Source organism: Polypterus senegalus, chromosome 12, assembly GCF_016835505.1.
Source record: "Polypterus senegalus isolate Bchr_013 chromosome 12, ASM1683550v1, whole genome shotgun sequence".
NCBI classification, from domain to species: Eukaryota; Metazoa; Chordata; class Cladistia; order Polypteriformes; family Polypteridae; genus Polypterus; species Polypterus senegalus.
Window position 1 is genome coordinate 163252206 of NC_053165.1, and position 24290 is coordinate 163276495.

The 24290-nt window shown below is 44.0% G+C and overlaps 2 protein-coding genes and 1 long non-coding RNA gene across 5 annotated transcripts in view; 2 read left to right on the forward strand and 1 right to left on the reverse strand.

Annotated features, from left to right (window-relative positions):
• The window catches only part of LOC120540112 (D(2) dopamine receptor-like), a 95911-nt gene extending 83741 nt beyond the window's left edge, over window positions 1–12170 (forward strand). The window contains exons 7-8 of the mRNA XM_039770605.1: window positions 2866–3205; window positions 6572–12170. Of these exons, the coding sequence (XP_039626539.1) occupies window positions 2866–3205; window positions 6572–6768 (537 nt within the window). The 3' untranslated portion in view covers window positions 6769–12170. The remainder of the gene's footprint in view (window positions 1–2865; window positions 3206–6571) is intronic.
• Window positions 1–24290, reverse strand: part of LOC120540113 — a 96375-nt gene that overhangs the window by 61325 nt on the left and 10760 nt on the right. The window lies entirely within an intron of this gene.
• The window catches only part of LOC120540110 (transmembrane protease serine 5-like), a 36728-nt gene continuing 33448 nt past the window's right edge, over window positions 21011–24290 (forward strand). For all 3 annotated transcript variants that reach the window (XM_039770602.1, XM_039770600.1, XM_039770601.1), the window contains exon 1: window positions 21011–21053. The gene's annotated coding sequence lies outside the window, so the exon portion shown is untranslated. The remainder of the gene's footprint in view (window positions 21054–24290) is intronic.

Sequence of the window (24290 nt, forward strand, 5' to 3'; positions counted from 1 at the left end):
GAAACTCAAGTTATCATTGGTAAGTTCAAATAACATAATAAAATAAATTAAGAAGTTCAGATAAACCTACTGCTTCAGTTTATCTGAGCTACCCATTTCATTGATTCAATTTGTCAGTAGGGTCCTGGGCCAGCAGAACGAATAATACCTGCTCACTGCAAGTGCCCTCTGAACCAGTTGCTTTACATGTTTATAATTATATATTACGATTAAATAATAATAATTATTATAATTATATACAGTGGAACCTCGAGATAGAAGTTTAATTCGTTCCAGCACTGAGCTGATATACCGAATTTCTCGTATCTAGAACAAACTTCCCCATTGAAAATAATGGAAATCCAGTTAATCCGTTCCGCACCCCCAAAAATATCAACATAAAAATCTATTTTCCTAACAAATAACACTGATAAATAATATATTCTGTAGTTTACCTTTAATAAATAACATTGGTAAATAATATAACTGTAGTGTACCTTTATGAAGAGTCCTGGCTGGCTTGAGGGAGACGATAGGGAGGTGGGGAGGAGGAAACGGGTTACTGTGGGGAAGGAGAGTCCCCTCTGATTCAGGAAGGCTCTCTCGTGGAATAATTATTTTCATGTTAAATGAAAAAAAAACAATGAAATCCCAAGCGCACAAACGCGTAGATCCTCACGCTACGGGAGAACAAGGAACACTGAGTGAGCTGACGGGCGGGCAGCGTCAGCTTGGGTGAATCCCCCAGTCGAGGCGGATCGGGAAACGCGTCACGCATACCCACAGCCTGGTTCGTGGCTCGTTACCGAGCCAATGCTCGTATTTAGATCTAAATTTTTCGCTCATACTTTCCTCGTATCTTGAATTTCTCGTATACAGAGCTGTTCGTATCTCGAGCTTCCACTGTATAATAAATTACATATTTAACAGCGGCGGCAGTTAGGAGACCCGGGTTCGCTTCATCCCACAGTCCAAAGACATGCAGGTCAGGTGCATTGGTGATTCTAAATTGTCCCTAATGTGTGTGCTTGGTGTGTGTGTGTGTGTGCCCTTTGGTGGGCTGGTGCCCTGCCCAGGGTTTGTTTCCTGCCTTGTGCCCTGTGTTGGTTGGGATTGGCTCCAGCAGACCCCTGTGACCCTGTAGTTAGGATATACTGGGCTGGATATTTGATGGATGGATATTTAACATCCTGATAATTCATATAATATGACATTGCCATGTTTGAAAGCACAAAGCATAACAGCACAGCTAAAATACATAATTGATTAGAAAACCAAAGTGCACAAGAATTGTGTAACTTGATCACAGGAAATGAATCGGTTTGAGAATCCAAAGAACACAAATCACGTATCTCGCTCTCAGGAAACTGCAGTTTGAGAAACACATAAACGAGAATTGTGTGCCTCATTCTCAGGTAATGATTTAGTTGGAGAATCGAATGAAAGAGAACTGTATGATTCGCTCTCAGGTAACGATTCAGTTTGAAAATCAAATGAAAGGATCGTGTGACTGGTGTTTGGTAATGATTCAGTTTAAGAATGTAAATAAATTAACACGGTGTGACTTGTGCCAAAGCAATGATTCTGTTCGCATTTGAAGGAACTACTGAACAGCACATCCTGCACAGTCAGTGAACCATAAAAAGTGAGTGTTTAAGTAAAGTCGACTGCAAATAATAAACAACAAAGTTAGAAATTATTTGACTAATTTGTTAAATGTACAAAGGGACATAAACAATTCCAGTAACAAAGTGCCCAGAGCTAACAGTTAGTACGTTCTGGTGTAAATGTCTTGTTTCTGTATCGACTTGTTTGACGAACGACAGGCAGAGTGATCAATGACAGAGGCCTTCTTTGTCAGTAGTGCTTCAGTTCACACTTGAAAGATCCCGAAGTGAAGTGAAGGAGAATCAGGAGTCAGACGGATGGCACTGGCACTTGTGCTTTCAACCTGTGTCCGCCGGTGACTCGAGAGACACTGATGACGACCTGCATGCACTGCAGCCCACCCGTCAAACTCTGCTGAATCGATTTGTTGTTGCTCACGAACCGATCTGTAGGACTCGCTGAAAAGATTCATCCAAAAAAGAACTAATCCCTTCTCAAATCGCCCATCAACATTTCCAGTCCTGCCCTTTAAGATCTCTCCGCACTTTCTTTCAAATATTTTCTTGCAAATTTGGTAACGAGTCACACAATGCAACAAGTCCGTTTCTCACTGTTCTGTTTAGCCCCAGATATTTATTTCTGTTTTATTTTGATTGGCTCGGTCCAGATACGATGAGGAGGGCTGACCACCACGTCTTCTACACCAGTGGGTAGCTTGATGTCACTTTTTAAAGTTCCACTGGTGATAGGTTGGTCAGTCACCCTTCTGCAGTTTACTGACTGCTGCCTCCGTCATACAGGATTCATTTGTCTTTTCTGCTCAGTCGATTGATGCATGTGGATAGAAAACACATTTGCATTGCCACTCATGTTAAATACAGTCGCTGTCCCTTTCTGATGGGCTCCAGATGTTTTAATGTGGTCAGGTGCCACTCGACGGTGGCGCACGTTAATACCAATGTAAATGAACGCAGATTTGATTTCTGCTCTTTGATTGTCAGACATTGAGAAGTAAGGATGAGGAGGGGACTGGGTGGACAAGAAAAGGCCATTTCCAGAAACCTGACGAGACAGTCAGAGGACAATCGAGGGGAAAGAGAGTCCACTCCAGGCCGAGATAGATGTGAGGTCACCGGCATGAGAGCAGAAAAAAAAAAACTCACGAAACTCTGTGTGTTACACGCATGGCCATCAATTTACACTCATAAGACTAACAGACATGATACCTGCCAGCATCGTCTTTACTTTTTGTTGGTTCTCTTCTTGCTTTCTTCACAGACTTTGGTTAAAGAAGCTGTAGTGCACCCTGCTGACTCGGACCGAATTCGATTTCTGACCCAGCCGGAGAGGAGTCGGCCCAAAATCACTCCGATAGGAATACACTCTCTTTCTCCGTCACCCTCTCGGCCTCTTCCCAGTGGAGCCATCTTGCCTTCCACAATCGAAGCACCAGCTGTACCCCAGCTCCTCAACGGGCAGCATAGACTCAAAAGGGCTTTTGAGCTGCCACGTGCAACGGCGACCGGGGATGAAAAGTCGGCCCTCAAATCGGTGGCGAAGGGCAAGCTGTCCCAGCAGAAAGAGAAGAAAGCCACACAAATGTTAGCCATCGTCCTGGGTGAGCCGCTCTTCTGTGGGTCCACATGGGTGTCCTCTTCTTGGCGGTGGGCAGCTGATGGGCAGATAGGCCCTCATCCTAAATAGATGGTGATGTTCATTCATAGAAGTTGTAAGACTGGTCAAGTTCAATGTGTCAGACTTTAGTGTCTTGAAAGTGCCACTTGTGAATTTCCTCTTGGGATTAATAAAGTCTCTATCTATCTATCTATCTATCTATCTATTATATAGTGCCTTTCACTATCTATCTATCTATCTATCTATCTATCTATCTATCTATCTATCTATCTATCTATTTATCTGTCATCCATTTGGTCATCCGACTGCTCCATTTACATTGAGAGGAGTTCTTAGAGTTCATACCAGCAGCACTGGGCACAAGGCCGTCAGGTCATTGTCACACACACCCTTTAACTGAAATCTGATACACCAATCAACTGGATCTGCACAACAATTGAGAGAAAGCTGAAGTACCCAGGGATGATCCCACACACACACACACACACACATGGGAAGAACGCACACATTTCAGACAGACAGAGGCAGGGCTGCGGATCAAATCCAGGGATTCTGGAGCTGCTGTTTTTGTTAGTTGTGACCTGTAGGGTGCGTCTCAGAGACCCAGAAACCCTACACACGACCACACAGACAAGAGTCCTGGGTTCAAAAGACCTTTAATTTATAACAGCACCTTTACAGGCTTTCTTCCATTACACAATTCTTTCTTTTTCACTATTCCCAGATGAACTTTGTCCTCCTGCTCTCTTGACTCCAACTCCCTCGGTGACATGGAGGGTCTGCTGCCAAACCATTGTCTCTAGGATGCACTTTGGGGTCAGGAGGAGCCACCCTGGCAAGGGGGAATCTCATCTCAACAGCTCCCTCTTGTGGAACTCTTGGTACTCTATAGGGCAGCCCTTGGGAACTTCAACTCCCATGGTGTCCTGCAAGTGTCCACATGGGCATGCGAGCTCCCTAAAAGGCAGGCTGTCACCCTGTGTACTTGGGGTTGATATGTGCATGAGAGGGGGTCTCTCACTTTCCCTTATTTGTACTGGACCTCCAACCATGGAAAAGGAACACTAACTACCCTGGCTGGGATTCTCCTGCACTTAAATAAATAAACGTCTGTGTTTCCAATTCAGGATCAATAATATTGGTGTAGGCATGGCCTGTAATTATTTCATTATTATTAATATTATCCATCCTTTAACCTGCCCATTAAAAATAATGACAATAATATATCATTCTCGAACCTACTAAATCCAACTCAGGATCAATAATAATAATAATAATAATAATAATAATAATAATAATAATTGGGGAAGACATGGCTTTTCATAATGTCATTATTATTATTATTATTATTATTAGTAGTAGTAGTAGTAGTAGTAGTAGTCCATTCATTTATTTATTAATAGTAAAAACAAATATTATATGATAACCATATCCATCCATCCATCCATTTTCCAACCCGGGTCTCCGAACTGTGAGGCAGCAGTGCTACCACTGCGCCACCGTGCCGCCCATAATAGCCATATGATAACCATAATATCAACATTCTCAAACATATTTAATGAAATTCAGGATCATTTAGTAATAGTGTCAATAATTAGGGTAGAGATAGTGTCGAATTATTTTATCATTATTATTAATCAATTCCAAAGTCAATTATTATTATTGTTATTAAGACCCGGGTTCACTTCGCGGGGCCTCCCTGCGTGGAGTTTGCGTGTTCTCCCCGTGTCTGCGTGGGTTTCCTCCCACAGTCCAAAGACATGCAGGTCAGGTGCATTGGTGATTCTAAATTGTGTGCTTGGTGTGTGTCCTGCAGTGGGTTGGCACCCTGCCTGGGATTGGTTCCTGCCTTGTGCCCTGTGTTGGCTGGGGTTGGCTCCAGCAGACCCCCGTGACCCTGTGTTTGGATTCAGCGGGTTGGAGAATGGATGGATGGATGGATATGGTTATCATATAATATTTGTTTTTATTAATAAATAAATGAATGGACTACTACTACTACTACTACTAATAATAATAATAATAATTAATAAAATGAATAGAAGTGGCTTGTCATAATGTCATCATTAGTATCATTAATTCATCCATCCATTAATAATAATAATAATAATAATAATAATTGAGGTAGAAATGGTTTCTAATTATGACTTTATTATTCTCAATCCATTCCTATGTTAATTAATAATAATTATAATAATAATAATAAGAAGAAGAAGAAGATTCTCAACCCAGCATAATAATATTCAGAATCTGCAGTGATAATAATAATAATAAAATCCTAAAACCCACGTAATCCAATGTAAGGTGAATAATAATAGGTAGCTGAAGAATAATAAAGATAATTAAAAATGATAATTATGGTTTCTGATGATGTCTATTACTATCAGCCAATGCATATCTCCATTAATAATAATAATGACATTCTGAAACCTACATAATAATATTCAGAATCTGTAGTGATAATAACAGTGATAAATAGTTAGTGATAATAAGTCCTAAAACCCACTTCATCCAATATGTGATTTCTAATTAGGTCTTTATTATTATCAATCCATTCATATGTCCATTATTATTATTATTATTATTATTATTATTAATAATAATAATAATAATAATGGGGTATTTCAGTTTTATCCATTCATAGTAATCATGTTAAGTGAGCCCCCCGTGCCCCCACACTCACACAGATCTCTGACTGGCTGGCTCTGGCCCTCCTCTTCCACAATTCTCTGGGTGTCATGCCGCCCTGGGTGCCCTGGTCTGTGTGTCCTGGTGTCTGCCAGGGCAGATGTTAAGCCCTGGCATTTTATCTCTTCCATTTTTTCTTTGACCATCTGTTCTCCTCTTCATTCATATTCATATCTCAAACTGAGAACATTTACTTCGAAGCCGAGGGTCTATAAACACAGGCCAGTGGCCATTGTCCATTCTGTCTAATTGCTTTCTCTATATGAGGCTTGGGCCTTGGTGGGCACAGACATTTGGTGCCGCTGTTTGTAGGGACAGCCACTGGATCTTCTGTCAGCCTTGAAGTGACGATCATACCGTTGTGCTTTGAATTTAGAAATGTGGAGATGCTGTAACCCTAAAGTTTGCCAAGGCACAGGTGCTACCCATTCTGTCAAGGCTGTCCTGGCATTACTACGCCCCCTGAAGCGGCCTGGTGCAGAGGAGGGGGTCCCTAGGCATCGCCAGTTGTGTAGATATTATATTTTAAAACTCACCGTGCTGTCGGGCTGTTGGGTGTGACGTTTTCCCCGCAAGTGCTTTCTTTCCACCATGAGTGTGCTTTGACGCCCCCATCTCCTTACATGATTGTGTAACGTGACCTTCTCCGATTTGTCCTCAGGTGTTTTCATCATCTGCTGGTTCCCTTTCTTCATCACCCACATCCTGCGTGTGAACTGCCTGCAGTGCTACATCTCTCCTGAGCTCTACAGTATTGTCACTTGGCTCGGTTATGTCAACAGCGCCGTCAACCCCATCATCTACACCACCTTCAACGTGGAATTCCGCAAAGCGTTCATGAAGATCCTCCACTGCTGAAGCGTGCAGCCAAACCTCCCACACATCGGTCTGATTGAACGCCTTGCACTTTTGAGCCACTCAGCCCTTCTGGACCTTTACTGGACCGCCTAAAAAGTCTTCAGGGTTTCTTCTCTGCCTTAGGCCTGACACTTTGTGGTTACTCATCTTTGAAGCTTTTTTTGAATGTTGAGAGTGAAGACCTCAGTGTGTTGGATGACAGCAGGACTGAGAAAAAAGGGCTGACAGAGAAACCAGAAAATGAGGTGCTGAGATGTAACGCGTCACCTTCACGTTTGTCATCCTATTCCTTCTAAAATGTTGAATTCTGATTTAAGAGAAAGACCACATGAATGAAGTCACCATGTCTCACTCATTCAGCCTGGTGGATTCCACACATCTTTGGACTCCTGACTCATTGGTTTGTGTTTCAGCTGCGAGGCTTTAGAAGTTCCAGTTAGAGACAAAGATGGAGTCTGGATGAAGGGCCAAAACGAGCCCAAGAGGAGTCAAGCATCTCCGATCAAGAAGAATGCCAGCCTGCTGCTATGGCCATTATTGTGGAATACTTCAGCCATTTATCTGTGATCTGGTCACAGTGGGTTGGAGCCTCTGCTGTTAGCACAGGGTACATGACAAGTGCCAGCCTGTATGGGGTGCCAGTCCATCACGGGCCACACACATCTCCACTGGGCCAACTGAGGGTCAACAATTCACCTGACAGGAAAACTACGAAACCCCGCCCAGCAGTGACCATGGGTAGATCTGGAAGAGTAAGGCAGAACTACTAACCACTGTGCCACCATGCCACCCTTCTTGTCCTACAGAAAAACCTTTAAAAATCACCGACCAGACTGAAGCTGAAATCAGACAAACATCATGGAGGGACTGTCACCTCTTAATTAATAGACATGCCATCCATCCATCTTAACATCTGCACAGCCTATCTCAGATGGCACACCAGTCATGTGAAGGGAGGCTGACCGCTACCATCCATCCACCGAACAGTTAGCCCATCCATTCAGTTCTCCATCTTGCCTAGACATTCACCCATCCACTTCCATACCTGCATAGTCAATCTCAGACAGGCTTCCTCTCTCGGTATGAAGTTCTCACCAAGACGACTGACCACTTGCACACTTATCTTTATCATCCATCCCTGCATTTTGTGTCTGTTCCAGAGAGGACACTGGCACCACTGTAGAACGGGCAAATACGAGGCGAGTCAAAATTATGATAACGCGAATGGATTCTTTTTATCTCGACCACACCTTTCCAGGTCAATGGACAGCTCATGGTGGATCATTGCCATGGCCTCCACACTCCCCTGATTTGACACCCTGTGATTTCTGGTGATGGGGTGCGGTGAATGAGCGCAGGGATAGCAGGAACGTTTGTGATATCAGTGGCCTGAAGGACAGAATACGGACTGCTGTGTCATCTATTCCCAGTGAAATGTGCGTCCGGCCTTTAAATGGTGCTGTTGCTTGTTGGTTTTTGTGGAGAACAGGTTGAGACATTCCTGTAAATCACATATGAAGTCTGTTTTGTGAATAAATTGTTTCTGCCTTTCAAATGTTGACATAATTTTGACTCGCCCTGTAAATAACTGGCATTTCACACACAGATACCTTTATCTTCCGCCCATTCATCCATTTTCAGATCTTCATATTCAGTTCTGTCCCAGACAGATGTCCAGTTCTACACACACACATGATCAGGTGTCCATCACCTCACCATTCTTCCCGATGCCTGCATATTCATTTCAGACATCAGCCCACTGCATGATGGACACAGAGATGATGGGCCACTCACGCTTGCCTTTGTCATCCCTCCCTTCATTTTCATGCCAGTGTCCATGCCATACTAGAGATGGGGCCATTTTCTTGGATAGACCAATGAATAGGGGGCCACACATGCAGACAGTTACAGTCCCTTTACCTTCTGCGGAGTGGTGGCTCTGAGGCTAGGGATCTGCACTGGTAATCAGAAGGTTTGCCAGTTCGCCAGAAGAGACTCTACTCCATTGCACACCCTGAGCAAGGCCCTTCCAAGGTGTGACATTAATCTGCCCTGTGAGCAGGTCCTTCAGCTTGCAGGGAAAACCTGGGGGTTGGTGGCAGGATTGGCAGTCCAGGCACCCTAAGAAAACCTCACACTGTTCAGGGTGGTGCTGAGGTGTCACTCACGAGTTCGTCGTGTGGTGGGTGATGAAGGCCTTGCACTTCTGAGCCCCACAGTACTTTACCACCCATCCATTCATCCACCCAGCTATCTATTTTCATATCTGCTTCTTCATTTCAGCCAACGGTGCCACTGTCAGATGACCGACCACACGGGCACAGGGGCTTACTATTACCAGTCATTGGCTTTTACCATTCCTCCATCGCACAGTCCGTCAGTCAGTTCATTCAGTCCAACCATCCATCCATCTTCATACCTGCATATTCATTTCAGGTCATATCTCAGATGGGACCCTGACTACACTGTAAGATGGACACAAAGATGAGACGTCACACACAATTATCTTTATCGTCCATACCTTCATGTTCATATCAGTGTATTCAGTTCAGAGGACAATGTAAGGGTAGACACATGGATGGCCATCATCACACACGCAGTTACCTTCACCATCCGCCCTCCACTAGTCTGCCTCTCCAGACACGTCCATTGGCATTACACCTCCAAGCCACACAGCACTTTACCATCCATCCAGTCACCTAGCACCAGTCAAAGTCCACACAGTGGACCCCCTCTCAGTGTCCAGAGTACACACCCCTTGTGTTACCAAATTGGTGTCCCTCAATGTCCATAGCTTGGATTTGGGGACGTGATAAGTTTGGGAACATGTGCCACTTGAGCTACATAAACCGCACCCTTTGGTATCCAGAATGCGCGTCCCTTAACTTTCATATACAGCACCCTAGATGGCCGCCTACGTCACCTAATGAATTGACCAAATCAGCATCTATCCTCCAGTACTCGCCTCTCCTCACCTGCACTCTGAGCTCCGCAGCGCATTACCATCCAGCCATCCATCCACCTATTTTCATTTCTGCTTATTAATTTCAAACCCCTGTCCAGGATGAACACAAAGGTGAGCGACCACACAGGCACAGAGGCTCCCCTTCACCATTCATGGACCTTTACTATCCATCCAGTAAAAGCAGTTAGTCGGTCCATTCAGTCCAACCATCCATCCGTCTTCCTATCATGCAAATTCACTTCAAAGTCTGTCTCAGATTGCCAGGCAGGTTTCCGACCCGGTACAGGGTGGGCACAGAAATGACAACCCCATCCCACCCATGGTCATCCTTTATCATCCATCTCTGCATTTGCCTCATTTTTATGTTTATTTCAGTGTCCTTCTTATCCAGGACACCAGCCTCATTTTAGGGTGGACAGAAGACTAAGCGCCACCACACATATTTACCTTTTTTACCCTCACCTGTCCACACACCTTGTCCTTCTGAGCCACCTGTCCACCTGCCCATCCATCCTTGCATTTCCACCTCTGCACGTTCAGTTCAGACCGCCTCCTGGATGGGATCACTGCCCTCTTGTAGGGTGGGCTCAGAGATGACTGGCAGCTCACCTGCTCTCCTCCACATTCATTTCAGAGCCTCTCTGATCCCTCAGCGGTGCTAACCTTCAGTCTTGGGTGCCCCCTTGTGGCTGCAGGTTTTCATTCACAATCAATGTCTGCCTTTATTTATTAACTCCCATAGTAGTTACGCATGTTTCTTTTTATTCCTTCTTTTTTTTTACGTTATTTTCCTTTGTGTCAAACCAGAAATGATCAACTGGTTATGCTAAATGTTCACTGAATGAAGCAAGAATTTACGTGTGGGTGAGAAGGCAATTCTTTTGCTTTGTAATCCTCAGTTCTTTTCCAATGTTTTGGGTATTCCAGCCATTATTCCCTACTAAGCGCACACTTGGGTAGCCCTGAAGTCCGGTGGCCTTTAGCATTTGGCACACTTTGAACCCGTGTCTGCTCTGCTCAACATCAAATGCCAGGAGTTAGGTTCACAGAAAAAAGTGAATTAAAATGGAAGTGACATTTAAGCATTGAACAATTTGGTAAACATTATTGACATTTTTAAAAATTCTTATGCACTTTAACCTCACACTGCTGTGGTTTCCTAAATGCAGAATAAGAGAAAGAGAAAGGCAAGCTAATTAAACAAAGATGTCCATTAAAAGGAAAAACGACTTGGAGATCGTGAAATTAGCCTGAAGAATAACCTGCCACCACAAGGGGGCGCCCAGGACTGACCTTGAGAGGTGCTGCTATTCAGGACACAAGCACCACTACAGGGTGGGCGCACACATTTGTCAGGGTGGTCTTTGAGTTTTTGCTATCTGCAGCTTTTTCCAATTCCACCTTTCCAGATTCTATTTTTTAATTCCAGAGGACCCCTCATCGTCTCTTTCAGGGTACCACCTCATGAGGATCATCGTCACGTGTCCATTCATCTCATTTTAAAAGTGCAGCCCTGTTCCAGATCTGTACTGGTGATCAATTGTCTTTCTTCATCCATTTGCCAATATGTGGCCATGCATTGTGAAGGCAGCTTCTGTCACTCATCTTTTTTATGGGTGCTCTTCAGCTGTCCCCAAACCCAAGCAATGGTGGAATTATTACAAAGTAAAGCCTACATCAAAGGGTACAGCGCAAGGACTGAAGACAGCACAAGTAAGGACCTTCCTATACTGCGGTTGCACCCGTGACTAACAGGCAGAGCGCCTCCTTCACTTTCCCCCCAATCTACCGCCATGCCAGTTCCTTCAACACACACCGCTGTCTCTCCTCCTTCAGTTCCAAATGGGCTTATGGCCAGGAGGTGCGAGAGCTACTGCTCCGAATAACATCAAGGATCAGGAATGGGCTCACGATGTCATGGGGTCAACCCTGTACTGACCACCCGTGTCCCTGCCACAGTGGACCAAAGTTTAGCCTTAAAAGGCAAGAATGACCCACTCACTGTAACAGGCAGCAGGGAGCCAGAAGTAAATCAAAAGCCTGCCACCTACTGGACTGGGGGACCTCTGCCACTAGACTTCCAGTTCTGCCTAATTCCAAACTCGGAGTGTAATAAAATGGAGATCTCCAAATGCTGCCCTCTGTTGATGGCGACTTAGCACTACATGCATTCTCGAATGTTAACATATTCCTTACCAGGGTGGCACACAAACCAACTCCTGGCCCATATGGTGCCCAATTGCTTGCCCAGCCAGTCCCAACAAGATCATCGGCCGTTGCCTACTTTGGGTGCACATGAGATGTCACAGCAGAACCAGAATTTTGAGGACCTGGTTGAAGCTTCATTAAGAACAACTGATGAGAATGAAGACAAATATTTAATAAAGTATTTTTTTACAGCTACTCATGCTCCTTTTTTGTTTTATAGTTATTTGGCTGATGGTGTACAATACTTGAGATACAACTGGGTACATTTTTTTTTTTGTTTAACCCCATTGGCGCACAGGAAGGTGAAGTGACTTGCTCAGGGTCACATGGAGTCAGTAGTGGGATCTGAGCCCACATCCTCAGGGTTTGAGGTCCAAAGCATTAAGCACTGTGCCACCCTGCCTGTCTGACTTGTTTAACTGATTACGATGCAGACTTTATATGTCATCGCACCTTTTAGTAGTGAATGACTGACTACGACACCGCTGTCCTGTCATGCATTTGGTTACAATGGGACAGGCCAGCAGGCCGACTCACTCAGGGTCAAACTAAAAGTCGGAGTTGGCTACTGACAAGTCACCCGTTTCCTAATAATCAAATGAAACTGCTTTACGCAGCACAACACAGCCCTGGAGGACCTGGGATTTAGACACGGGAAGAACATGCAGACCCCGCATGGACGATAAGCAGCCAGTCACCACGCATGCGACCCATGAGAAATAAAGAGAGATAGATAGATAGATAGATAGATAGATAGATAGATAGATAGATAGATAGATAGATAGATAGCGTAGATGGCAGGATTAGATAGATAGATAGATAGATAGATAGATAGCGTAGATGGCAGGATTTAGATAGATAGATAGATAGATAGATAGAAAGGCATTATATAATAGATAGATAGATAGATAGATAGATAGATAGATAGATAGATAGATAGATAGATAGATAGATAGATAGATAGATAGATAGATAATGTAAAAGGCACTATATAATAGATAATGACATGTGAGTGGCACTAAATGATAGAGAGCTTTAAAAGGTTAGTTATATGGCCATAAAAGGCGCTATATTTATAATACTACAGAATGAAAAGTCCAAGGCAGCTCGACTGTGTAGAGGTTGGTACTCCTGGCACCTCATGGTCCCAGTGTCTGAGCTCCACTTCCAGTTGCTGTCTCAGTGCAGCTCACATGTTCTCCCTGTGTGTTGGTGGGTCCTCCTCCTAGTCCCCCCAGCAGCCCATGCCCCCATTTAAGCACAAGTAGTTTATATGAACTGCAGAGTCTAAAATGGCCCTTGGGGTCTGTGTGTTAGCTGGTGGGTCTGTACCACAGTAGACTGGCGCCCCATCCTTTGCGGGGTCTAGGGTTGTCGTAGCTGCTGTCTGCCAGGTACGGCCCCTCATGGTCCTGATTTGGAGTAAGCAGTGCGGCGAGTGGATTGCTGTGCTGTAATGAAAAGTCCAGGCAGTCAAATGCAGGGCTGCAGGCCACCATTGCCTGAAAGCTCTTGGATACACAGCTCACCGGGTGAAGCATTTGCTGCCAGCTGTGCTTTATCGGATTCTTCAGAATCTTTTGGCTCTAGGTAGATTGGATTCACATGGATTATTCTGCCACATCCAAGGTGTGGCACCCTTGATTCAGGTTTACAGGAAGCACACATGGAAAAACCAGTAAAAGAACAGACGCCATTTTCCACCTGACCTTTCCACAGTGTCTTTCCAAGTGCAGATGCTCAATGCTGTTAACTTTCATTGTTTTTTGCATTTGGAGCACCAACTGACTCATTCTACTCCAGTAGACTCAGACAAGGGTGTAACCAGCAGCCGTATGGGTGAGACATCAGAGCCGTGTCCATTATGCCACCTTCCCTGTAGTAGACTTCTGTCACCAGCAGAAGAGGTTTAAGAATTGCCGGGTTGTTTCACTGTTGATTTGTCTCAGGCAATGATTCCCCTTCTTCATGACAGTCCCCCTCAAACCTGCTTGTCCAATTTGGGGTCACAAGTGCTGAAGTCTGTGCTAGCATGGAACCCATCCTGGACATCATGGAGTCCACAAACAGACCGACAAATGGGGTCAATGAGGAATCACCAGACAACCTAATCTACAGGTGTGCGAGGATGTGGCAGACATGGGTGGAATAAGAAGATAACTGGGCATGGGGTATTAGATGTGTGAGGGGTCGGCACTACCCACTGTGCCCTTCACGGCCACCTCAGGCTGTATTGGGTATCGCCAGCATCCACCCTGACCGAGGGCTCCTCTCTTTAAAGTTGCTTAAGAACTCAATCAGGCATTCAAGATGAAATGGAGCCAGCAGGTGACGCTTCTCAGATCTCGTTTTGACACGCTGAGGTGTTACATTATACATCAAAGAGCAATCAGGTGGAGCCGCCGCCTGAGAAAACGGATATCGGCGCAAGCATAAGGTTACCACAAAGCAGGAGCTTCTAAGATGTCCGCTGAGTGTTTCTACCGCCTTTGCTCACGTTGTCTCCTCCAGTAAATGTCTGCTGGATTGCAGCGCTGACCGTAAATCACATTCTGTTTACTCTTCATAGCATGGAGGATAAGCTTCACCGAGCCACTGCTCCAAGTCAGACGAATGGCAGGTTTTTAATTATTGATGTTCAAATAACATTCAATAAGCCTCAAACAAAATTACAACATCAAGCGGTGGAAAAAATAAGGACATCGGGCACGACTAGGACCCCCACGCCAGCTCGTTTTCTCCATTGTCTGTTCTCACAGTGCTGGAATTGCCCTTTAATGCCCACCTGGTTTTCATTTTGTAGGACTGTCAGGCAGTCACTGACCTGCTGGCCTGCTGCTCTGTTTACAGAAGAACACAAGAAGGGAGTGGCATCGGCCATCGGAGTATGAGGTGGTAGATCTCTGTACGGGCACACAGTTTGGCCTGGGGGGCTAAAGTGCTGGACAATCACCCACGATGACCACTTTGTAATGTGAGCAGGTCACTTAGCATGCCTGGAATTCAGCTTTAACAATACATGTGGGAAACACTGTAATTCTGCACATTATGCCATTTGGGTCCCAACATGCATTTTTATATATGCATGGCAATGTTAGGGTGGCATGCACTGTAAAAAAAAAAATGTTACATTTACGGTAAAGTACTGGCAGCTGTGGTTGCCAGAATTTTACCTTAAAAAATAAGGTCTACGGTATAACTTTGTAGTAAATAACTTTTTTTTTTTCTTTACAGCTCATTCCAATAGAAGTGAACTTTCAACCATAACCTAAAATCCATGCACTGTAATAAATATGCCAATCAATAAACCTGTAGGAAATATTGTCAGGATCAAACACCAGTGCACAGTTTTCATTAATAAATTAATAACAATCAATGGCAAACATATATCATTTAATTACGTACATTGAAAGAATTCAATTTTTAGGGAAGTTATGGCACATTGCCTGGTGGAGAAGTAAAGGTTGCTACTGTGGTGTATGGTGCCCTACCGGTGTGCCAGCTTATCGAATACAACCCACCATAAATCTTCTTCTATAACGTCAGCATGCAGGGAAACTAAGTCTGCTAACTTTGCTGAAGTTTTTTTTCCCTACTGTGGACAAACCTACAAAGGTATGCGATTCATAGGGTAAAAGGGGCGTGTCCTATGCAAATCTCGTAACTTCGCTGTTACCGAAACTGCGCTTTACCGTTTTACATTTTACAACTGTTTAGCTTCACTATTTAACAGTTTTACAATGTAAACTAAACAGCGACTTTTTCAGTGTAACTGTAATGTATCAGTAGTCGGTAGTTAGCATATTTTGAAGGTAGAAAAATGTTGATTTTACAGAACTTGGCTGTAAAAAATAATGAAATGTATTGTTCAAGATATACAGGTAATTATCAGTAGAACAAAAGGTAACTTTCCTTTTTTTTCAGAAAAGGTATTTTACTTGAGCGGCACAGTGGCACAGTGGGTAGCGCTGCTGCCTCACAGTTACGAGACCCGGGTTCACTGCCCAGGTCCTCCCCGTGTCTGCGTGGGTTTCCTCCCACAGTCCAAAAACATGCAGGTTAGGTGCATTGGCGACTCTAAATTGTCCCGGGTATGTGCGCCCTGTCCAGGGTTTGTTTCCTGACTTTCGCCCTTGATTGGCTCCCGCGACCCTGTAGTGGGATGGATGGTATTTTACGTTCACCATTTAGAGTATTTTTACTGTTAAATTTACTTATATTTTTTACAGTGCGGCAATGCAGTAAACTGCACTCCCAACTCACAGATCAACGTCCCAGGTTTGAATCCCACACTTGGACTTTTCTCAGGTCAGATCCACACGTTCTCCCCATGTCAGTCTGGGTTGAGTTCTCTGGCTTTTTCCTGCCAAATGTCCAGACAGGTGTGTTCAGGTCACGGGCTCAGTGTGGCTGTGTGCTTACGTGCCCCCTGTCATGTACTGGCACCCTGCCCAGGGCTGCTCCCTGTCTTGTGCCAAGTGCTGCTGGCATCGACTGCGGTATCAAGCAGATTTCCCGAGTGTCAGTTTTTATTTCTATACTTTGAGTGTGCCGTGACCACTGTGGTGAATTATTTATTGATGGTGATAAAGCACTGGTGGCCCAGCAACCCAAATATGGGAGTCAAGGCATTAAGTTACACAGTGGAAGAGCTCTGTGGAGATCCTGGATTGGAGAGACGAGTCACATAATTAGGGCTGACTTTAATACTCTTGCACCATCACTCCACTCATTTTCTAATCCTTCCTCTTCCATTACAGAGTAACTGCAGCCTAAGTAGTAAGCAAGCCAAGATTTCTTATTTTATTTGGCACCTTTCAATTGTGGAGAGCGCCTGCCCCAGACATACAATATAATACAATTTATTTTTGTATAGTGGCCCAATGTAACGGGACTACATAATAATAAGTATTTGTCTGTGTCTGTGCTGAGTGCGTTTTGTTTTCATCGTCCCGTTTACTGTCCATTATATGTGCGTCAGTAAATGTTGTCCCTGTAAGTGAAGACGGGAAGGATGATGGAGAGAGACTGCAGCCCCGAGACTGAAATCACCCGTTAAACTCACCAGTTACATCCGGGACATTCTGAATTTAAAAAAGAGAAGCGAAGGTGAGAGGAAAAAAAAGGGGGGGAAAATACAAGACAGTACACAGAACAGAAGACAAGGCATCCATCCTCAATTCAATATAACAGTGCAACAGCAATATTACAAGTACAGAGCAGAACTGAACAGGAGATGATATCACATAACAGGAGTTGGGCTTTTTAGAGTCCTGGAGACCTCAGCCATCAAGCTGCCTCGCCCTATTGGCCATTCCACCGATGAGTCAGCCAATCCGATGAAAGGACCCCTCTACCCGACGACTCCTGCGATCCTCCAGACATGCCACACACACACAGTACACTTGTTTAAACTCATTTACATTGAAATTCACTTACCTGGTTTTGGGGCCTATCATGGCAGCACGGGCACAAGGCAGTAACTCAAGTCTGCACCGGGTTCAAGTGAGAGGTGCCCTCTGCCAGCTGCCCCTCCAATTCTAAAGCTGGGAGGACAATACCCTCCCCCCATTCTCAGAACACCGCCAGGGTAAAGTCACCAAAGTGAACAGAAAGTGAAGCGTCCATACCTGCTGCTTTTGAGCCCAGATGTTGCTGCAGGCCACTAAAGCTCCATTCAGACTGACTACTCTGTTACAAACCCTGGCTAGACACAAAAAAGGTCCTTGGTAGAATCTTTATCAAATAAAAGATTTGTTCTTCAAAGCTCTTCAATAACAACGTAGGTCTGTGAAGCACAAAGGCAACAGGATTTGCTCAAAACGCTACGACAATCCAGTGGAACCAAAAGTCACAAGAATAGTCGAAATGCAGAGCGAAATGTCCAACATCTAGCAAATCACATTAAATTCACAAAAAGCACAAGAACTCACCACTCCTAAGAGCTTTCAAAATGAACCACTAGGAATTGTGAAAGACCCTCTGGATTTCTAAACACACAGAACCCACAAAGCACATAGAAGAAAAGCAAAGCTTAAAAACATAAGCAAAAGTAACATCAGCGTACCTTAACAACTCAAACTGAACACAAAAAGACATGAAGAAGAATTGAACCTGCGCCCGGGGAGGAACCATAGCTGAGAAATAACAAAGAGACAGAAGCGTATTTTTCGATTCAACCCGCCAGCCTAGCAGGAAGATTGCAGTGATGGTGACTGTATAATCATAATCTTATCATACAGTCCCATAAACACACATATTAAAGTTCGGACCCTGAAATAAAATGCCTAGCTGAATAGAGTTACAAAATGCAATCATATGAAAGTGTAATGATTATCTTTAAACAATTACCCATAATTCCTGTTGACCATATCTCAGTCTATGTATTCAAAGAATGCAAATGTCACCATCCCATCAATGAACGACGACAGAGTTTTTCTAATGAGAGACAGCTATGGAGAATTTTTTCAGTGTACCAGAAGCAAGTGTGAAGAGTGGCGAGTGTTGTCTTGGCTCTGTGCTTTGGGACGTTGTCATGAAGACAGGTGAACCATCACCCTGGTTTGCGGTGACATGGTGCCTGGAGCAGGTTTTCTTCAAGGACTTCTCTGTATTTGTCCTTCCCTCAGTGTTGACCAATCTCACTGTTCTTGCACACCCTTAACATGAACCATACCTCACCGTAGAGATGGTTTTAGGAGTGCCTTGTCTTCACCGGACGCAGTGTCTGGAGTTCCATGCAGAGAGCTCACATTTTGTCTCATCATAGCAGTGAATGTTTTTCCTCAGAGTCCATCAAATGCTGTTTGGCAAACTCTAAGCGGGCTGTCATATGTGTCTGATCGATGGAGATGGTTGTGCTTCTCGACTGGTTCTCCCATTTCAGAAGAGGACTTCTGAAGCTTTGCTACCATTGGATTCTTGGCTTCAGTTTAGCTTGATGACTAACTCTAGGAAGGGTCCTGGTGCTTCCAAACTTCTTTCATTTCACAGTTCTTGAGATCACTGTGCTCCAGGGAACACTCAAAGCTTTACAAATGATGTGATCCCTTTCCCCTGATCGAAGCTTCACCAGAACTTCTAACAGAGGTCTACAGAGAGTTCCTCGGATCTCATGGTGTCACAAATGTGTGCCTAGGGATCACCTTTCCAGCTCTGCTGAGGTAAGCTGTACCACAATAGAACGAGAGGGGAATTACATGTACTGTAAATTGTGGCACCTTCAATCCACAGGGACACGTGAGCCTTTCTAAATGATTCAATGAGTCACGGGGGACACCAATCCAGTTCTAGAAACATCTCAAGGAGAATGAAAGCAAACAGGAGGCATCTGAGAACAATCTGAGGGGCCGCAGCAAAGGGTCTGAATACTTTTAGGGATAAAAGATTTCAGTTTTTAATTTTGAATACATTTGCAAACCTTTCTGTAAACAGGTTTTCACTTTATCATGATGGGTTATTGAGTGAAGACTGATGGACAAAAACTGTAAATGTGTCCATTTAAAATGAAATCTACAACTCAATAAAATACGCACAAAGGGAGAGGCTCTGAAGACTTCCTGAGTCCACCGTAATTCAGTTTTTAGGGGACAAGGCAGAACTTTCTTTGATCTGTTTAGTACTCCATTTAGCTTTCTAAATCCAACATTTTATTATAACTAACCAAATATTTAGATGAGTTTAATATTAACTTACTTGCTTCTGTCATCACAATATTTATAGTGTGAGCCACAATCGGCAGCGGACCACCCACTTCACCTGCCCGTTGTCTCCAGTCACAGGTCACCAGCTGACATTTCTCTTATAATCGGCTCCTTTGTCTTTGAACCCAAGTGGTCAGGGGTCTCCAGCTCTGACCCTGGAGGGCTTTTCATTCTGACCCTTTTACTTAATGAGTGACCTGTTTTTGCTGTTAATGAACTTCTTTTGAATTCATTTTAGTTGACTTGCTCTTGAAGACTCACATGCCTTAGTTGTTGAGATACAAAATGAACCAAAACACGACCAGCAAACTGTGACCATCATACAATATCTGAGAAGAAAGAAAGATGAAGGTCTCAGGAATGCTGATCTGCTCAGGTCCAAAAACATTTTACCAGAGATCTTAGAAAAGAGAAAATCAATAATTTCTGAAATGTCTGCCATTACACAATGACAGCAGCAACAAGCCATAGAATTAAAGAACGGGTTTACAGTAATTAACGACAAGAATCAGCGCATAACGAAGCAACTGCTTGGTGTTTGAGGCCCTGACTTAGGTGGCCTTCTGCTGGCTCACTCACTTCACTTGCCATTTTTTTTTTGGGTGCCATTTAAGGAAAGAAATGAAACAATTCAGAGGAACAAATCTTAAAAAACAAGTCAATTCAAATGAAAGGAAAAGGAGTTCATTAGCAACAAAAACAGGTGACTAATAAAGAAAAAGGTTAGAATGGAAACCTGCAGCCCCTGGGGCCCTCCAGGACCAGAGTTGGGGACTTCAGCAAATGGTTATGTAGTGGACGTCATTGGCTGAGCACCGTCATCGTCTGGTGTTAACTTTAGTAAATATGGAGCACTTCACGCAGCATACCTTTTCAAGGCGCTATATAAACCCACAAGAAGTGTAGTTGGTGAGCTTTAGTGAAGATAAATGACAAAGAGGAGGATGAGGGCAGCACACCCAAAGTCAAAGCCCTGATTTACCTGTCTAATCGGATGGACATTCACTTCTGTCATGTTGCTAAATGGCAGAGCTGCCAGGTCTCGTTCAGCTGGTGCGTGAACTACAACATTATGTGATGCAGATGAGATAAGCAGATTGACGGGAAACCTGATCTGCCCATCTGTGGCTCCACATAGGGCATAGCAACCCATCAGCTCGCCCCTATAGGCCCAGGCAGCCTTCCACTACAAACAAGGCCATTGGATGATGACATCAAGCTGCTCTTCCTAGACATCAGTGTGTTATTATGTGTAATGGGATATTGTCTCGTCCGCACGCACACCCCCAACACACACACACACAGAGGCAGGTAACTGACTCCATAGCCGGAGAGCAGCGGCACAATAGCGAGAGCTGAAGACATGGCCACACGTCTCCTAACTAGCAGGGCTGGCAGCTTGCAGACAGGTATGGCGATCCTCTGTTTACTCTTCAGATGTTCACCATGTGGTGGGTGCCAACAACTGTGGGCCATTGTCATTGTGGTGCCTAAGTTGAAGCTGAACTTCACCCATCTGTCTTTCAGATTTCTGACTTTCTCATTTCTCCAACCTGTCCTTTCCCTTCATTCATCTCCGTCGGACTCTGACCCACTGCCGGCGCTATACAGCTGGGTCACGCATTAGTCTAGAGGGCGGCATGGCAGTGCGCTGGTTAGCACTCCTGATTCATGCACCCACTGTCTTGGGGTCAAATTGTCATTTTTTGTGTAGTGTTTGCATGTTCTCTGTGTCTGGGGGGTTTATTTTTTTAAATAGTAATACATTTTATTTTCATAGCGCCTTTCACACTCTCACTTTTCAAGGAACTGTGGATTTCACCCCAGAGCTGGACATGTTAGATTAACCTGAGCCTTCAGTTTGGCCCACTTTAAGTGTGAGACTGTGACAGGCAAGGATCTGGTCAAGGGATGGTTTGTGTCTTGTGCCCAGCGTGCCCAGCGTGCCCAGCGTGCCCAGGATAGGCTAACGTTCTCTGGAATCCTGTGTCCTGCTTTATTATATGTTACGTTATTTGTGTACAGACAGTCAATGTTGTGCTTCCCTCAGTTATTGAGAAATATTCAAAGACCACTTGAAAGTGAAAAGTAAATTAAAAACTCCGAAAGGTCAAAAATGAATGAAATATCTTGAAAAAACTGTGAACAAGGAGTTAGGAACCAAAACAAATCCACCCACTCATCTCATCATCATCATCATCACCTTCTGAGGCTCTCAGGGAGACTGGGTGTTAAACAGGAATCAGCCCGGAATTGGTCCCGTTTTGGGTGACAGGTGTGAGGTAAACAAAGGGCAGAGACAAAAATGTCACTGGGACACCTTAAGAATGTGACAAACCCTAAACAATTGTGTTCAGGATGGGATCTGAATCCACCACTTAGTGAGCCAATAAGATGTCAATCCGCTTTAATCTACAAAATTCCATCAGGCATATTCATCGTATCGTTTGTGATGTGCCATTGACTGGAAAATATTTTGCAATACATGTTGTGATAAAAGGTGGCACGGTGGCCTCACAGGAAGGAGCCTGGGGTTAACATTTCAGGTCCTGCCAACATGGAGTCTGCATGTTCCCTGTGTCCACAATGGATCCCTCCAACGATCCAAAGAAAGGTAAGTTGGGCTGATGGGCATTGCTAAACTGGCTCGTGTGTGTGTCTATGTGCTCATCTTGTGATGGACTGGTAAACTGTCAAAGGATTCCTCCTACTTTGTGATCTATGCTTGCTGGGAAAGGCTCCCGCTTCCCTACTAAGGATAAAGTGGGTTTAAAAAATGAATGGACAAACTGCTTTGCATTTTTCAATCCAACAGATGGCGCATCACACATATTAGCACTGATGCTGAGACTCCTGTACCAAACAGCGCATATCTGAGGCAACAGACAATCCAACATCATAACTTAATAAAGGAAACTGTAAATAGAAAAAATATCCACTTAATCTAAACTGATTTCTGTCCATCTGGTGGCAACAGCTGAAGAAGCCCGGTGGCAGCTGAATTAAAGAAATCGTGCAGCCACTTCCTTGGTAATTCACTGAGAAGAGTCCAACTGCAGCCCACACCCACCAGTGTCCAATAATGTCACTCATGACACACCCGCCAACACCCCTTGAGACACCTCTGTCCCCTTCATAATCAGAAAAAGAGTTAATGGAGGTCAGTTTATTAAGTAGAGAAGAATGAGATCAACACATAAAGACAGAAGCTACGTGTTGTCAGGTTCTGTTTATTTTAGCCAGTTTGGAACTCTTTCATTTATTCCTGTCAGTTTCAACGAATCTGAGTCTTTATGTGTGCTCATAATGTAATTATCATCCATTATCCAACCCGCTATATCCTAGGGTCACAAGGGTCTTCTGGAGCCAATCCCAGCCAACACAAGGCACAAGTTAGCAACCAATGCCAGGCAGGGTGCCAACCAACTGCAGACAATGTAATTAGTCACTTGTAAAGTTTGTAATTTTATTTACCCATAAACTTGTTACAGCACTCTGAGCCTGCACTCAGTGAAAGCTGCTATACAAAAATTAACTGAATTGAACTGAAAGTGAATATCTATACTGTATGTTATTAAGCGCCTTAAATATCTTTCTGTCTAACTCTGTATTATATAGTGCCTTGTGTGTCTACCTTTGCACTGAAAATTATTCAACCCTCATTGCAAATTAGGCTTATTGGCAAAATGTACAAACTTCCAGTTGTCTGCAGTAAACAAATCAAACAGAAACAATTTAAATATCTCAACAGAACTAAGATTACAAGGAGTTTCTGCACATGCTATTAATGACTGCTGCAGTCTCAGAATTAGTCAACCATCATAGGAGCACATTTACAAAGCCAGCTGTTGTCTCAGGCACACCTGATGTAACTAATCAGTACCTGCACTGGCTCGGCGTGTGCTCACCGGGACGTTTGACTGCATGTTAGAAATACGAGCAAATCGAGAGAATTGAGCAAAAAATGAAGAGAAGACAAACAAGGAAAAGGAAACAAAAAGATACCAAAGGCACTGAATGGTCGTAGAGATGCCACACACTTGACAGGTCCAGAGTTAAAGGAACAGAGAGAGGGAGCCATCAACAGCTGACATCAGATTACTGAGGTGACAAGTGGCCAGAAAACCTCATGACTTGAGGGATACAATGAGGGTTGAATAATTTTGAGTGCAACTCTATCTGTCTATCTGTATAGTGCCTTTCATATCTATCTATCTATCTATCTATCTCTATCTATCTATCTATCATGGCATCATGTTAGTTACTGCTACTGCCTCACGTATCCAGTGTCCTGGGTTTAGTCCATGTAGAGTCTGAACTGCTGACTCCTCAGCAGTGTGAGCTGGCATTGCATTTCCAGTAACCAGCTTCAGTGAAAGTCTATAAAAACAGCAAGCCTGCCACAGTGACACGTCGCCGCTGTAGTGTAGTTGAACTTTAATTATATTGAGCTGCCTAAACGAGTGATAAAATGAGTTGCTGTCCTTTGGGCAGGACTAACAGGCACCACTAAACACATATGCACACACAGACACATGCGTACAGTATATTATATACAATATAAAGACATGCTAAGTGTTGGTTGTTTGAGAAACTGGCTGTGTTCCCAAGGTTCCCAAGACATTTTGTAAGACAATGGGCATCAT